Below are 14,481 nucleotides of genomic sequence, written 5' to 3'. Positions count from 1 at the left end.
GCACTTTGAGAGCAGCAGAATTTGACTGTCAGGTTTTATAGCGTTTTTACGCACGGGCCCATTCCGCCCCCGTGGTGATGCTATTGGCTCTTGGATAAGATATGAGTACAAGTTTAAAAATCGTGTTTTTCTGGTCTGCTAATAATTCAACAATAGAATTCTTTGTTACTGTATAGAGGACTGCCTAAGGAAATGAGAAAACAATATAAAGGTCTTTGTTTTCTGTAATGCAATTAAAAAAACAAAGATTCGTTGCAAACCAACTGAAATATTGCAAGCTTTTTATTGTTTTAATATTGCTTACCGACTGATAGTATTCTTTTGATATGGGATGTTTGCATTTTTGTCGTAATCAGCTGTAATAAAATAATCAAAAGTGAGTAATATGTGTGGGAATTTGTCAGGAATCCAGAACGTATGACAGTAGTTATTGCATTAATGGATAAAAAGGCTTTCATTACAATAATTTAATTTTCTGAGACAAACCTGTATGCATTTTAGATTTCATTTTTTTATTTTGTGTGAGTGTGTTTTGGTGTTTTTTAGGTATGCTTGTAATATTTGATTTTCTGGCATATTTTACCCCTTTGTCTTTAATTTTCAGGTTGCTATGCTTATTTTGGCAAATTGGAGTGGAAATCAGTCAACGTTCCTTCCTTTAGATCACATATTGAGGATATTTTTCATCCATTTTTTTAGCTGTTATGCAAAAAGGAGTGCCCAAAAATCCTCTTTGGGTCACATAAAGAAAAAAAATATTTTACTTAAATTTACCAACCACTGCCGATAAATATTTCACAAAGAATTAAAACATGTTTTTTTTTTTCATTTTATTTAGATGCATCTTATCATCTGCAAAATACCCAGGACCTCAATACTAATACCACATACCAAATACTATTAGTTCATAGAATTATCTTCCCTCTGCAAAAAGTAAAAGATTTGCTCTTAAAGAAATAACTTTAAAACACAAAACTATCTACTATTGTAAACCAATACCTTGGTTCGCTACAGATACGAATACCAGGTGCTGTTGCTCACCTGTAGCAAATGTATTCTTTTGTCAGCTTTACCTATAATTGCAGGTGTGCTTCTTTGGATTGGACACAAGAGTAGATGATGGGAGGTAAAGGGAAGCTTTCACCCCTCCTACTTGAAATAAAGGCGAGCTGAGAGAGCAGGATACTTTGTTTTCAGCATGTCAAAAGTGAGAGATTACAGCAGCCAGTCTGCAAGAAGTTACCCCAGCGACAATTTGCAGTCGGTGGTCAAGTTCAGGGAGAAGGACGACATGGTGGGACTCAACGACAAGTTCGTCAGGTTGATTGAAAAGGTCAGTTGGGAACGTTGTACAAGAGGCGGTTTTCAATCCATTTCGTATACATAATATGATTAAGTCAAATCAAGTCATGTTTATTTGTGCACAGCAAAATCACCACATTTGGTAAGATGAAAATGTGTGAGGACCGACTATTCATCTTGGCATTCTTTGAACATTATTTCATAAATTCACCTTGGGTGAAAGGTTTGAAGTGCTTGGCGATCAGCATCGCGACCTGGCAAATCGCCTTTGTTGCATTTTCATTTGACTTGCAGGGTTTGTGAAAAAGCACTCATGTGATGTTAAAACAGCTTCCAGTTGATTCACCTTTTCACAGCGTTCGTTTCCAGTTAGTTTATGTCACTGCTTTTATGTGACTTCGGCATTCTATGTCTGATCACGCAGAGGGAAATCATTTCAGTATCAATTCAGTTTTTTAAAAATCCCGCCTTATTAAGGAAGAAAGTAATTGACACCTCGATGGAATGTTTGATAATACATAAGTAAACAAAAATACAATTAAAAATTCATTGAACTTGGACTGTTAATTTAATAAATTCAATATACTATGGAACTAGTCACAATCACAACCGGCAAGTGCGGTTCAGGTTCACATACATTGGGTCAAATAAAATGACGCAAAGTGAAGTTAATTGAAGCAAGGAAGTAAATACACAATATGAATATATAATGTAGTTATAAAATGTAACAGTAAATATTTTAATGTATTTGTAATTGTTTTTTTAAGTTAAAACAAGTATACTAGATTTTAGAAAATACATTGAAAGCTATATAATCGAGTTAAAACATTTTAATTTCTTAGGTGACCTATTTCCGATTATTTTTTCATATTATTATTTGTTCTATAGTTTTTCTCTTGAGTAAAAAAAAACCTACCAAAATAATACATTAAAAACATTTGTTTCAATTATTTTTTTAAACGTGAAATTAACAGATTTTCTCTTGTGTTGTTGGATTTTATTGTGGACGATTGTACACATTTTTTTCTCATGTGGAATATGTTTTATTATTTCTTTATTTGAATGTTTTTTTAATTGTTTTTGTTTCAAGTAAAAAATAATACATTAAAAATAATTTTGAATATTTGTGAAGTGAAATTAACAGAATGTCAATGTGTTTGTACAAGTTGGAAAAAACTCTTTTTACTCGTTTGGAATATTCCAGATGTTTTTTCTAATCCGAATATTTTTGTAATGATCTTTATTGGGAATAATAAATTAATTTTAAAAAATCGACTAATTTGAAATTAATTGATCATTTTTTTCTCATTGTGCTGAATTTTGTTGTGGAAGTTTGTTTAAGAAAATAATTCTCATTTGGAATTTTTGTGGTTTATTTTATCTTAATATTGGTGCAAAAAAACATACTTTATTTAATTCTTTCATTTTATATTTTTAACGTGTAACTTGTACTAATTTATTTCTTTGATTGATACAAATTATTATTTTATTGTTTATTAAAGTTAAAATTTACTTTGATATTTTTAATCTATTTGTTTTTTTTTCACACATAATCAATAAATAAGACGTTGTGGTTACTCAGTACTTGCGTAGTATTTTCACCAAGTACTTTTTTACTTTTAAGTAAAAAAGTACCTAAAAGTAGTTTACAGCTTCTAAAAGGTTGGTAGAGCCTACCCTGAATTCACTTTTGTAGCCATTTATTTATCTGCAAGATTATTGTTGTTGTCTCAGGTGAAGCAGCAGGAGGATGAGAACAAGAAACTGGACGCCAAATTAAAAATCCTGAGAGCTCAGGAGGCGTACGAAGGCAACGTGGAAGGCACAGTCAAGCAAATGGAGGCGACACTGATGCAACAGATTGAAAATTTGCTGGCCGACCAGACCAAACTCGAAGACGAGCTCTTCCACAACCAGGAAGTGGCTGAGAGTAGCAAAAAGAGGTCAGAGGTCGCCGATGCTGTACGAAACATTACTTAGATAACGCTGTTATTTTGGCTTCAGGTATGAGGACGAGTTGCTGAAGAAGGCAGAGCTGGAGAACGAATTTATCGTCACCAAAAAGGTATGAATGCTCCTTTTTATGTCTTGTAAAACATATTTGGACAAAAAGAAACATAAATTTATAGTTATAGGGTTAGGGTTAAGGAGTAGGGTCTAGGGGATAGGAGTTAGGAGCTAGGGGTTATGGTTGGGGTTGGGGGCAGTGTGTCAAAGATTAGTGTTAAGGGCTCGGAATAAGAGTTAGGTTTAAGGTTAGAGTTCTGGATGGTTGGGTTAGAGTTTAGGTTTGGGTTTAAGAGATTAGGGGTTAAGGAATAGGATTTAGGCAGGGGTTTGCAACCCAAAATCTTCAAAGAGCTATAAGCGAACCAAAAACAATAAAAGCTTTATATACTGTACCTTTGTTTTTTCTAAATTAAACGAAAAAGAGAATCCATCACAGTCATATAATTCGGTTCACGGATACATTAAGCGCTTGGGTTGTCCCGTCGACTGAGGGCGCAACACTGGACAGCTTTCTCCACTGCTGATGGTTTCTGATGGCTTGTTTTTGGGTTGTGGTAAATTTGGCACCATTGCCTTCCTTGATGTTGTCACCCGAGCTCTTTTCCAGTTTTCCTCTCCTGCTGCCCCCTTGGAATGGGCCTTCGAGAATTATCTTGGCCAGTCCTGATGATTTTGGGACGCCACCATACGACTGCAGTTTTCGTCTGTGCACAGTTGAAAACAGTTCTTCACAGGATCTAATGTGCCCTCTTATGTTATTGGGCACCGTTTCGTTTGACACATGGGCTACATAGCTGATGCCTAGAAGTTTTCTGTAGCATTGCATCTCCTTGGCCTGGATTTATATTTAATCTAAATATTTTCAAAACATTGGAAAACGTTAATAATGTTTGTGTCATGTTTAATTGGAAATATTAATTGGAAAATGTTAAGATCGCTTGTTTGTCCTCCTACAGTAACCATATCATTTCCCATCATCAAACATTTTTTAAAAAACAACCTTGGAGCCACTACCGAGCAAAAAAGAGCCACATGTGGCTCCAGAACCACATATTGCTGACTTCCGGATTAGGGTTAGAGGTTGGGGTTGGATTTTACTGTAGTGGGCTAGGGTTTATGGTCTGGTTTAGGGGGTTAGGTGTCAAGGGATATGATTGGGGTTCAAGAAAAGGGGTATGGACAAGAGTTAGGTTTAGGGCTAAGGTTTAATGTTAAGCTTAAGGGGTTGGATTTAGAGGGTAAGGGGTTAAGGGTTAAGATTGGAAGTCAGGGTCATGGTGTGGCATGACTGTTAGGTTTAGGTTTGAGGGGCAAATTTTAGGGGCTTGGGGTTAGGGGTAAGTGTTAATGCTAGGGTTTACTTTTGTGTTCAGGGTTGGGTTCAGGAGGGTATGAGTTAAGGGCTAGGATTAGGGGTCAAGGTTTATGGTTGGCTTTAGGATTAGACTCTAACACAGTTCTGAGGTCATGAGATCGAACCTTCCTGTTTGGGTTGCGTTGGTTTCCTCCGGGCTCTTCGGCTTCCTCCCACATTCCAAAAACATGCATGTCAGGTCAATTGGCCGGTCCAAATTGTCCCTAGGAGTGAATGAGCGAGCGAGTTGTCTGTCCCTGTGTGCCCTGCGACTGGCTGGCAACCAGTTCAGGGTTTCCCCTGCCCATCGCCCGAAGACAGCTGGGATGGGCTCCAGCACCCCCGCGACCTTACTGAAGATAAGCGGTGCAGATAATGGATGGATGGATGGATGTTTTATTTATTTTTCAGTTTGATAGCCAGCCATCTACTCTAATTTCGTTGTTAACCTATTTTAGTAGCAAAATTTACGTTTATCTGCACTGATAGGGTTTGGAATGAACAGTCAATCTATTTCGTGTCAGAATAAAATACACAGTAATCCACTTTGAATTTCAATGACAGTTCAAATGAATGACAAGAAGGTTCATTAAATAAGCAAAGAAAACACAATTCCAATGTTTTCCAGTTCAGGGGCTCCCAAATGCATGGATCGTAACTGGCTCTATCTAGTGTTAAAACTGAGAAGTGCAACAGATTTGAGCTTAAGCGCCATGTGCGGGCCAAATTCAACTTTGTGGTCTGGTTTATTCCCAGAATTTGCTGCGGGCCAATAAAAACTGACCCGCAGTTGGTCTGCGGGCCGTAGTTTGTATACCCCTGGGTTAGAGGGTTAGGTTTAGGGTTAATATTTACCACCGGTTGTTTAGAATCAATTTCAGTTAGAGCAGGGGTGTCAAACTCATTTCAACTTGGGGGCCACACAATAGAACAAACATTCTGTCGGGGGCCGGACTAGTAGATTAAAGAGAAAGAAAAAGAGAGATAAAGAAATAAGAGAAAGAGGGAGGGAAAAGGTGAGAGGGCGGGACAAAAAAAGAAAAAGAGAGAGAGGGAGTTAGAGGGCGTGAGAAACAAAAGATAAAAAGTCGTGAGAGAGGGGGAAAAGAAAGGGAGAGGAAGAAAGAAATCCAAAGAGAAATAGAAAGACAGAAGGAGAGAAAAGATAAAAGAAAGCGCGAAGGGTATGAAAAGAGAAAGAGAAAAGAGAGAAAAGGAAAAAAGGAAGTTAGAGTAAAAGAGATTAAAAGACACAGAGAGAGAAAGTGACAGGTGCAACAAAGGAAGAGAAAAAGAGAGACACAGAGAGTGAAAGAAAAGGTGGGAGAAAAGGGGTGGAAAAGAGAGAGAGAGAGAGAGAGAGAGAGAGAGAGAGAGAGAGAAATAAATACAAGTACAGTGTCTTTGTGAGCGGCACCTGGCTTTGGCAACACCAAGTTGACATATTTCAACCTGCAGCTTGTTTTTCTCTTGCGCTTCTCTGAGTGTTGTCTCGCGGGCCGGATTCAATCCGTTAGCTGGCCTAATCCGGCCCGCGGACCGCCTGCTTGACACCTGTGAGTTAGAGTAAGGATTTTATTTTGAATTCATTAAAGATTTTTTATACTCTTTTAGATTATTGATGTTTTCTTACCCCATATTTACTAGATTTTTTTTGTTTTCACTTTGTTTACTTTTTTTTGGGGGGGGGGTGAAAATGTTACCGGTAAATAAATATAAATTGTGTTGTTTTTTTTTGTAGCCAACTATGATGAGTGTGGGGACCTCAAGTGGTCAAAACTACTAACTGAGGAACCATTTTCACCTGGCTGTGGGTCAAATACATTTTTATCAGATGAATTAATGGGCAGAATACTCTCAAAGTAATCTGGCATTTTTATCACCTTCAACAATCAGGTAGGGCATTGATTGGGCACCAGTTGTAACAAAATCATTTTACTTATCTAAAGGATGCAGACGAAGGTCACTTGGAAGCTGTCAATCTAGCTTTGGAGTTGGAAGGTCTGATGGGCCAGCTGGATTTCTTCAGGGTCGGCTACGATGAAGTAAGAAATCAGTTTCCGCTGTTGGGTTTTCCCTCCCTGGCTTAAGTTCAGACTTTTTTTGCAGGAAATCAAAGAACTTCAGTCTCAGATCCAGAACGAGACGGTTGTCATTCGAGAGAGCGCCAAGCGCTCTCTAGACATGGACGAGATTGTGGAGAGCGTCAAAAGTCAGTACGCAAACATGGCCGCTCGGACCAGGGAGGAAGCCGAGCATTGGAACCAGAAGAAGGCGAGGAAGGTCCATTTTTTGAAGGAAATCAGTGATTGATTGACGGATTTCTTTCTCTCTGTTTCAGATGGATGTGATGGTCTTGAAAGCCGGACAGCGAGAGCAGGAAGTGAGGGATCTTCGGAGGGAGATTTCAGACACAATGAGAGTCATCCAGAGGCTTAATGGAGATCTAGAGTCCCTCAAAAGAAAGGTTGGTTCAAGAGAGGTACCGTAGACCCCTCGGAATAGCAAACACGCCTTGTGACATTTTCAATTTATGGTGTGAGATAAGATGTTTAGTGGCCCCTTCTTATGTCACTATCCCAACTTTACAAAATTAAAAACAAGTTATGTTTCTAAGTCTTTACGTCTCTGCTATTGGTGGACAGCACATAAAATGCTGGCCTGCGTTTGGTTTACATCAAGACATCACGAAAACAGTGATATGCTTGGCTGAACTACTTCCCACAATGACTTTCCCTCACTTCATTCCGTTAAGAATCTCGTGAAGACTTTGCGACAAAGTGCAATATTTGTTGTACTGTATTTATTTTCTATGGCTCCCGAGGCTTGTTGTGATACTTTAAGAAATGTCAAAAACACGATAACCATGGAAAAAAAGCTTGTGATTATCATAAGATATGAAGAAGGCAATGGGCAGCAAGGCAGCGCAGTGGTTAGCGCGTGTGTGGCACAGTTCTGAGGTCATGAGATCGAACCCCCTGTGTGGAGTTTGCATGTTCTCCCCGTGCTTGCGTGGCTTTCCTCCGGTCACTCCTCCTCCCACATTCCAAAAACATGCGTGTCAGGTTAATTGCCCGGTCCAAATTGTGAATGAGCGAGTGAGTTGTCTGTCCCTGCGTGCCCTGTGACTGGCTGACAACCAGTTAAGTGTGTCCCTTGCCCACTGCCCGAAGATAGCTGGGATGGGACCTCCGCGACCCTAATGAGGATAAGCGGTGCAGATAATGAATGAATGAATGAATAAAGAAGGCACACAAAACGCGATCCTCATTAAGGAATATAGCTATAACCAAACGCGGATGGTGACGATAATTACATATGGTCACAATTAAAGCAAGGACATATTTTAAGGCCTTGACAATCGTCGCAAGTGGAAGGCTGAGATTTCATTTGAATGCGCCGTCTCCTCTCCCTGCGCATCCACTCGATACTGCACTCGTGACGTTTCACCAAAAGTAAATCAGATTAAATGTTTTATTTTCGTATATTTTTATTTATCATGTTGCACAACAATACTTTGGGGACAAGGATCTGCATCTGTCCTCTAACAACAAGGAAGCGCCCTGTTTGTTGATTGTGGAAAAATCACAAAATTCAAATTTGGCTCGATGGTATGCAAACTATTCAAACCAGTAGTGTATAAACCTTTTCCCCTCAGGCCCAAAATAGAAAACAATTTAAATGTTATAAGGCCCACTTTGATTTGTAGTTCCATCTTCTTCAATTTCTACTTGTAATCCAATATGGGAAGCCTGTATGGCAGGCATTTCAAAACACATTGCCTATGGAATGATTCCATCCGGCCCGCCATAATTTAGATTGTATGTTAAAAAAGAGGCATATCTCTTGGACATTTCTATTAAAACTTATGTTTGTTTTTTTTATAGTTACAAACTAAATGCTCCTTCTTGCCGCTAGAGAGCAGTAGAGGTGGATAAGAGCTGACGTCCCGCAAAGGCTTGGTTCTCTTTGCAAAGATGTGTTCCCTGCGATGTACAATAATAAAATAAAGCAGTGCTCAATGTTAACCAACATACATTTGAATGCTCCTATATAAATGTGCCCTACTCAAGATTTAACTTCTGATATTGATGCACTTATAAAAGAAAAAAATATGTCAAGCTTCAGGGGTGAGCAGCAAGAAGAAGACTACAGGAATGAGATGAGAGAAGAAATGTGTGATGGCATGACATTTGTTTGCACAGATAATTAAAAATAAGATTGATCTGATTACGTGTTGGTGGCACGGCGGCTGAGTGGTAAGCGCGCAGCATCATAGTGAGGAGGTTATGGGTTCAAATCCAGCTCTCATAACCTCCCTGTGTGGAGTTTGCATATTCTTCCTGTGGCGTTCATGTTAAAGAAAACATTGTGCCATATTTTCTCAGTGTGAGTAGGCCCAGCCTGGGTTTTGTCTCTGATTTTATTTTGTATTTATCTCAAATCGTTATTACAATTAAAGCAAGCGTATTTTTAGTCTCCCACTTGAGTTTGGTTAGTGTGGTGTGTTGATTAAGACGTAAATCTGGATTTCTTTAACTGTTAAATTAAACAATTTGTTAACACCCTCAATGCCGAACATGAAAAAAAAATTCCACTGTTTTTGTAGTTAGAAAAAATCCCTTCCCATCTGTGATTATAATTTGAAAATAAACGCATAGTTCTGAAAAAGAAAGCAAACTATTCAGCGTTGATGTTCTTTTATCGATCCGGCCCACCTGAGAACATAAAGTTGGGATCCGGCCCCCAGGCTAAACTGAATTTGACATGAATGATCTACGGGGCACTATCCAATGTATGACTTCTTTGCATCTTCCATAGGAAGAGTCTCTGAAGAAGGATATCAATGATGCGGACACGGAGGGAACCGAAAACTTGGAGGGGGCCCAAAATGATGTTGGTCAGTTGGAGGAGGCTCTCAGGCGCGCCAAGCATGACTTGGCCAGCCAGCTCCGAGAACATCAAGAACTCATGAACCTCAAGCTTGCCCTGGACATTGAGATCGCCACCTACCGCAAGTTGCTGGAAGGCGAAGAGCTCAGGTGAGGGAATTGTTTTTTTTAATTTATTGGACCATCACTTTTGACCCTTTGCACACACGTGACCTAACCATGTGACCACAGCATGACGGACGGTAGTAACACGTAGTAAACTGTGGACGAGGCCACTAAACAGGAGACAACAACAACAAAAGCTAGTCAAGCGTTTACTGTGCGGCTTTCGGATGAGGTTGCTCACCTCGTCGGAAAGCTCAAAGAGCCACTATTTAGAGAAACTGAAGATCACATTAGCAGGGCAAGCTACCAACCCATACCTTCTTCCTCCTGAAATATTCACAGCCCAACCAAATTGTCCAGCTTGCCTGACTTCAGTCCACATGATCTATACCACTATATTTTAGAGGAGTATTCCTATACACCAGCGCAGATCTAAAAGCTTATAAAAGACTGGATACTTACCAGTACGCGTTGCTGTGCTGACGGGGAGGCACCTCTTAATGACAAAGGTAAGACGTGAGCTGTGTATGCTAATATATTTTATCCAGGGTGGCATCAGATTTCAAATCAACTGTAACCGAGAGCTGCTCCAATTTTGTATCATTTATGGTCATTTCGAATAGATCAATGTGTTTATGTACATCAGACGTCAAATACACTTAGCTACAGTCATAATAGCTGACTTATTGGCAGCTACACTGTGCGTCTTTGATGTGACTTGCACCTACTTAACATACAATTGCTCAGAAATACATGAAACATACCTGGCAAAAAATGCTCGATGCAAATTCTGGAGTACTTTAAGGGCTGCCAGTCCCTCCGATTAATTGCAGATATCCATCACTGTCTTCTGTCTTCAAAAGGGAAACAATAAATAGCCAAACTAGGCTTAGAACCTTGCTGGTTTGCACAGCCCAGGGCACAGCAAGAAATCACTGTTGTAAAAAGTTGTGGTCATATTCTTCTGTGGTTATTGATATTCGTTTCAAATCTGCCGTCCGCTCCGGTACTTTTGCCGTCCGTCATGGTGTTCATACTTCCGGGGAATGCAACGTGACGTCACGTGCGAGGGGTCAATAACGCGATTCAATTTACACAGTCTCACTTACTTAACCGATTTGCATTGTGCATTGTGTTCAGCATTCTGATTAACTAAACACTCCCTCCACTTCTTCTCTATGTATACGTCAAGAAAGTTGCGGTTTAATGTATGTATGTAAAACAGCCTGCCAAAAAAAGGGCAAAAGTGTTTGTTCTTTGGGTTCGATCTATCATATTTATTATGTATTTAATTGTGCAGAACACCCCTGGGATACAGTGTGACCACCTTAAAACTTTTTCACTTGATGGTTCGGAATAAGATGTTTTTGGGTCCCTCGTTATGGCATTTCCCCCCACGATACAACATCAAAAACGAATTATTTTGTGGTCCCAAATACATCTACAATTCAAACTTTCGTGCATATGACAAGTTATGTCTCTTGGATGTCTGTCTGCTATTGGTTGATGTCATATAAAATACTGGTCTGCTATTGGTTTCAGTCAAGGCATCACAAAGATGACGATATACAATTGGCTGAACAACCTCCCACAATGCCTTTCTCTCTCTTCAGTTTAGAATCCCGTAAAGACTTTGCGAGCGAGTGCGATACAATACTGTATTTTTAGTACTTTATTAATTTGAAATAGGTCTCAAGGCTTGCAATGATGCCAAAGGATGAAGCAAAAACACGATTACCATGAAAATAAGGCTTGCGATTATTAAGAAATCTGAAGAAAACACACAAATCACTATCCTCATTAAGGAAAATAGGTAAAACCAATCAACAATCAAAACAATAGTCTAAAATAAGAGTTTGTTTAAAGGGAAACAAGTCTTCTAAGGACATAACAATCTTCGTTACTTCGGTTCTAAATCAGTTTTCATTATAATCCACCATCTCCTCTCCCTTTGCATCCACCCAATACCTTGACAGTTTCGCCTCAAGTCATGTCACAAATGATTAAATTGACCATAATTACACAGTATTTGGCACACCGGATTAAAATGTGCATACCCCAAAAAATTGTGATACATCTTGTGATGTATTTTTCATATATATGGTGCATGGAATCAGACCTACAGTGAGAGCTAGGATTGCATACAAATACATAAATACATATATATTTAAATAATTTATTTAATAAAACATAATTGAACCTCATGACATCAGCAACAAACAATTCTAATGTTAACCACAAGAGGGCACTCAAAGACCACCCTATATGTTTCTCAAAGGCAGAACAGTTTCCGGATGCAGTATTATTTAATTGTAACTATGCATTTATAATTTTATACACAGTATTTTCCAGTACATAAGGCGCACCAGAATATATGACACGCTTTTGAATTTCTGTCATATTTGGCTTTTTTAGGTGCGCCTTGTAGTCCGGAAAATAAAGTACATTTTTCCTTTATGTGTATAATAATTTATACTGTTATGTACTCATTTACATGCAAGTATTACTTTCGAAATACCAATTTTTCAATGTTTTTATCTGGGGTACCAATGGTTTGGAACACTTCAGCGACGCGTTTCTATTCCGCGCTATAAAAAATTCCCACCTCAGAACGTAAAAATGTCGTATCTTGGGGGCTTACTCTATAATAATTGAAAAATAAGGTTTCTACTTCCTGGTTTTTACCTATCATGGGTTCTTTTTTGTAACATATATATATATATATACTTGATATACATATTTTTTAAAAGATGACGTTTCTAACATGTTTGACGATGTTTTATTGTACAAAATAATTTGTATTTGGGTTTAATTGCTTTTCTCATGTCTCTTTTCAGAATGAACAAATTTCTGCATAATTTAGGTAAGAATGCAGCGATTGCGCAATAAATTGGATGGAATAACAATGTTCTTGTTTTAAGGTTATTATAAAGTGAAAGGGAAGTTAATAAAAGGTCCAGGATTAAGTGAAAAGTTTAACGTATATACCGGTAGTACCCTGGGGGTGGGGGAAACCCCATTCTCAGAAAAGGTTACCTTTTTTTTTAAGTAGGAATGTTTTTATTTTATTATACTTAACTTATTTCTGTTGTAACTTTTTTTTAAAATCATGCTTTTCTTATGATGCTATACCAAAAAAATATTTTGTAATATGATAAATATCGTGCTTAAAATGAGAATTATCAGCCATATATGGAATTGGACTTATTTGAAGTATTGTTTTCCTTATTTTATGAGAAAATAATCATAGAATTACATTTCACTATTGTTACAAAGCAATATTCTTCTTCAATGTATTATTATTATTATAACTTATGACAAATTTTCTAAGCGCTATGTTGTAATTATTATCATTTTTTTGCCCGATAGTCTTTTATATTTATTTCACTTCCAAGTCTCTACATCCCATTTATTGTCCGGGAATGCCTTGTCTAATTTTTGTTTCACAACGTTGCTATTAATGAAGACAATTCCAATTCTAATTTTATAAAATAAGTAGCACTTAAAATAGGCCATCAACGTATTCGAAACTCCAAGGACATACTGTATTTTGTGGGTTTTACACTTTTTAAAGACAACTGCGATGGAATAGTAAGTTAGTATTGTTACAGGGACAGTGTGTTTTTTCTCGTGCTTCCAAAAATCACCCGAATTTATTTAAACAGTGTCGATTTGAATAGAAGCAAACGGGAGTATTCTAAATGTGCTAACAAATGTTTTTTAAAGAACCGTGATAAAATCGTTGACAACTTTGGTTTGAAAAGATTGTCATATGATATCTTTGCATTATGGACACGGTTGATAGCTGCTAATGCTAGCCCCCCATTTCCCCCCCCCCCCCGCACCCCCCCCCACTAATTTGGAATGTTATCTTATGCCAATTTTGATTTAAAAAATTTAAATATAAGCTTTTCAGAAAGGAGTTAAATTACCTAAAATGTCAGAATTCTTTCAGAAATATTAAAGGGAAAATGTGTAAAATGTAACCCCCACTAGTGTTATAAACTTTATCCAATAACAAAACAAATATTAAAATAATAAGAAAAACTACATTAACTATCATATAAACATTCCTTTTTTCAATTGAGAAAATTGCATTTATTGTACATAACATTAGCCTCATCTAGAGGAAGCTGATACAATTGTCGGCCATCTTGCTTCTACGTGTAACCAGAAAAACAAAAGACATGGGCAAAAAAAAATCTAGAAGAAAAACTGTGCTTTTTGAGCTTCTGTAGTTTGTATTATTCATTGTGTTTTTGTTGTACGACACAATGCAGCGATATGTAGTGGTCAAATGATACACACTGTACCTTTAAAATTGATTCCAGTATTATTTCTCTCAACAAATCTTTCTTTTTTTTCTCAGATTTCTAGAAAAAAAAAAAAAAACAACGAAGTAATCCAGAAAGAGCAACTACTTCTCCGGCGTTCACCACCTGAAAATCGGCGAGCCCAAAAGAAGCAAAATTGTGCAAATAAAGTTTTAGAAGACAATCTGTTTCTTTCTTCCTTTGAATCAGAGAGCAAAACCTTAAAGGACGGAAAGAACCACGTGCCGATCCTTGACGACGATAAAAAACAAACTCCCGATACTGTTTGTTGATCTACGGAAAAAAATCTGACACCATAAATTAGGATACAGTAGGCTTAGGAATAAATTGAGGCAAAGGGAAAAAATAGGGGCTAAAAATAATTGTCCCCTGTTAGAAAGAAATCTGCCCATATTGGGTATTATGTTTGACCTATTTTGCTTTTCAATGGTTGAGAAGATATTTTACACACTAAAAAAAGAATAAAAAATTTAAAAATAAATAA

At 37.7% G+C, this 14,481-nt stretch overlaps 1 protein-coding gene across 1 annotated transcript; it reads left to right on the top strand.

Annotated features, from left to right (window-relative positions):
• Positions 1-1,127: 1,127 nt before the first annotated feature.
• Positions 1,128-14,162, top strand: LOC148369710 (keratin, type II cytoskeletal 8-like). Its single transcript, XM_088330000.1, has 9 exons — positions 1,128-1,333; positions 3,037-3,245; positions 3,307-3,367; positions 6,616-6,711; positions 6,776-6,940; positions 7,008-7,133; positions 9,488-9,708; positions 12,501-12,526; positions 14,033-14,162. The coding sequence occupies exons 1-9, from the start codon at positions 1,199-1,201 to the stop codon at positions 14,038-14,040; spliced, it is 1,047 nt and encodes a 348-aa protein (XP_088186126.1). The 5' UTR covers positions 1,128-1,198; the 3' UTR covers positions 14,041-14,162.
• Positions 14,163-14,481: the final 319 nt, after the last annotated feature.

The sequence above is a fragment of the Urocampus carinirostris genome, chromosome 3 (assembly GCF_059441175.1).
Source record: "Urocampus carinirostris isolate Australia breed hairy pipefish chromosome 3, RoL_Ucar_1.0, whole genome shotgun sequence".
NCBI lineage: Eukaryota > Metazoa > Chordata > Actinopteri > Syngnathiformes > Syngnathidae > Urocampus > Urocampus carinirostris.
Note: the sequence above shows the minus strand (reverse complement) of the source record. Positions and strands in the feature narration are given on the sequence as shown.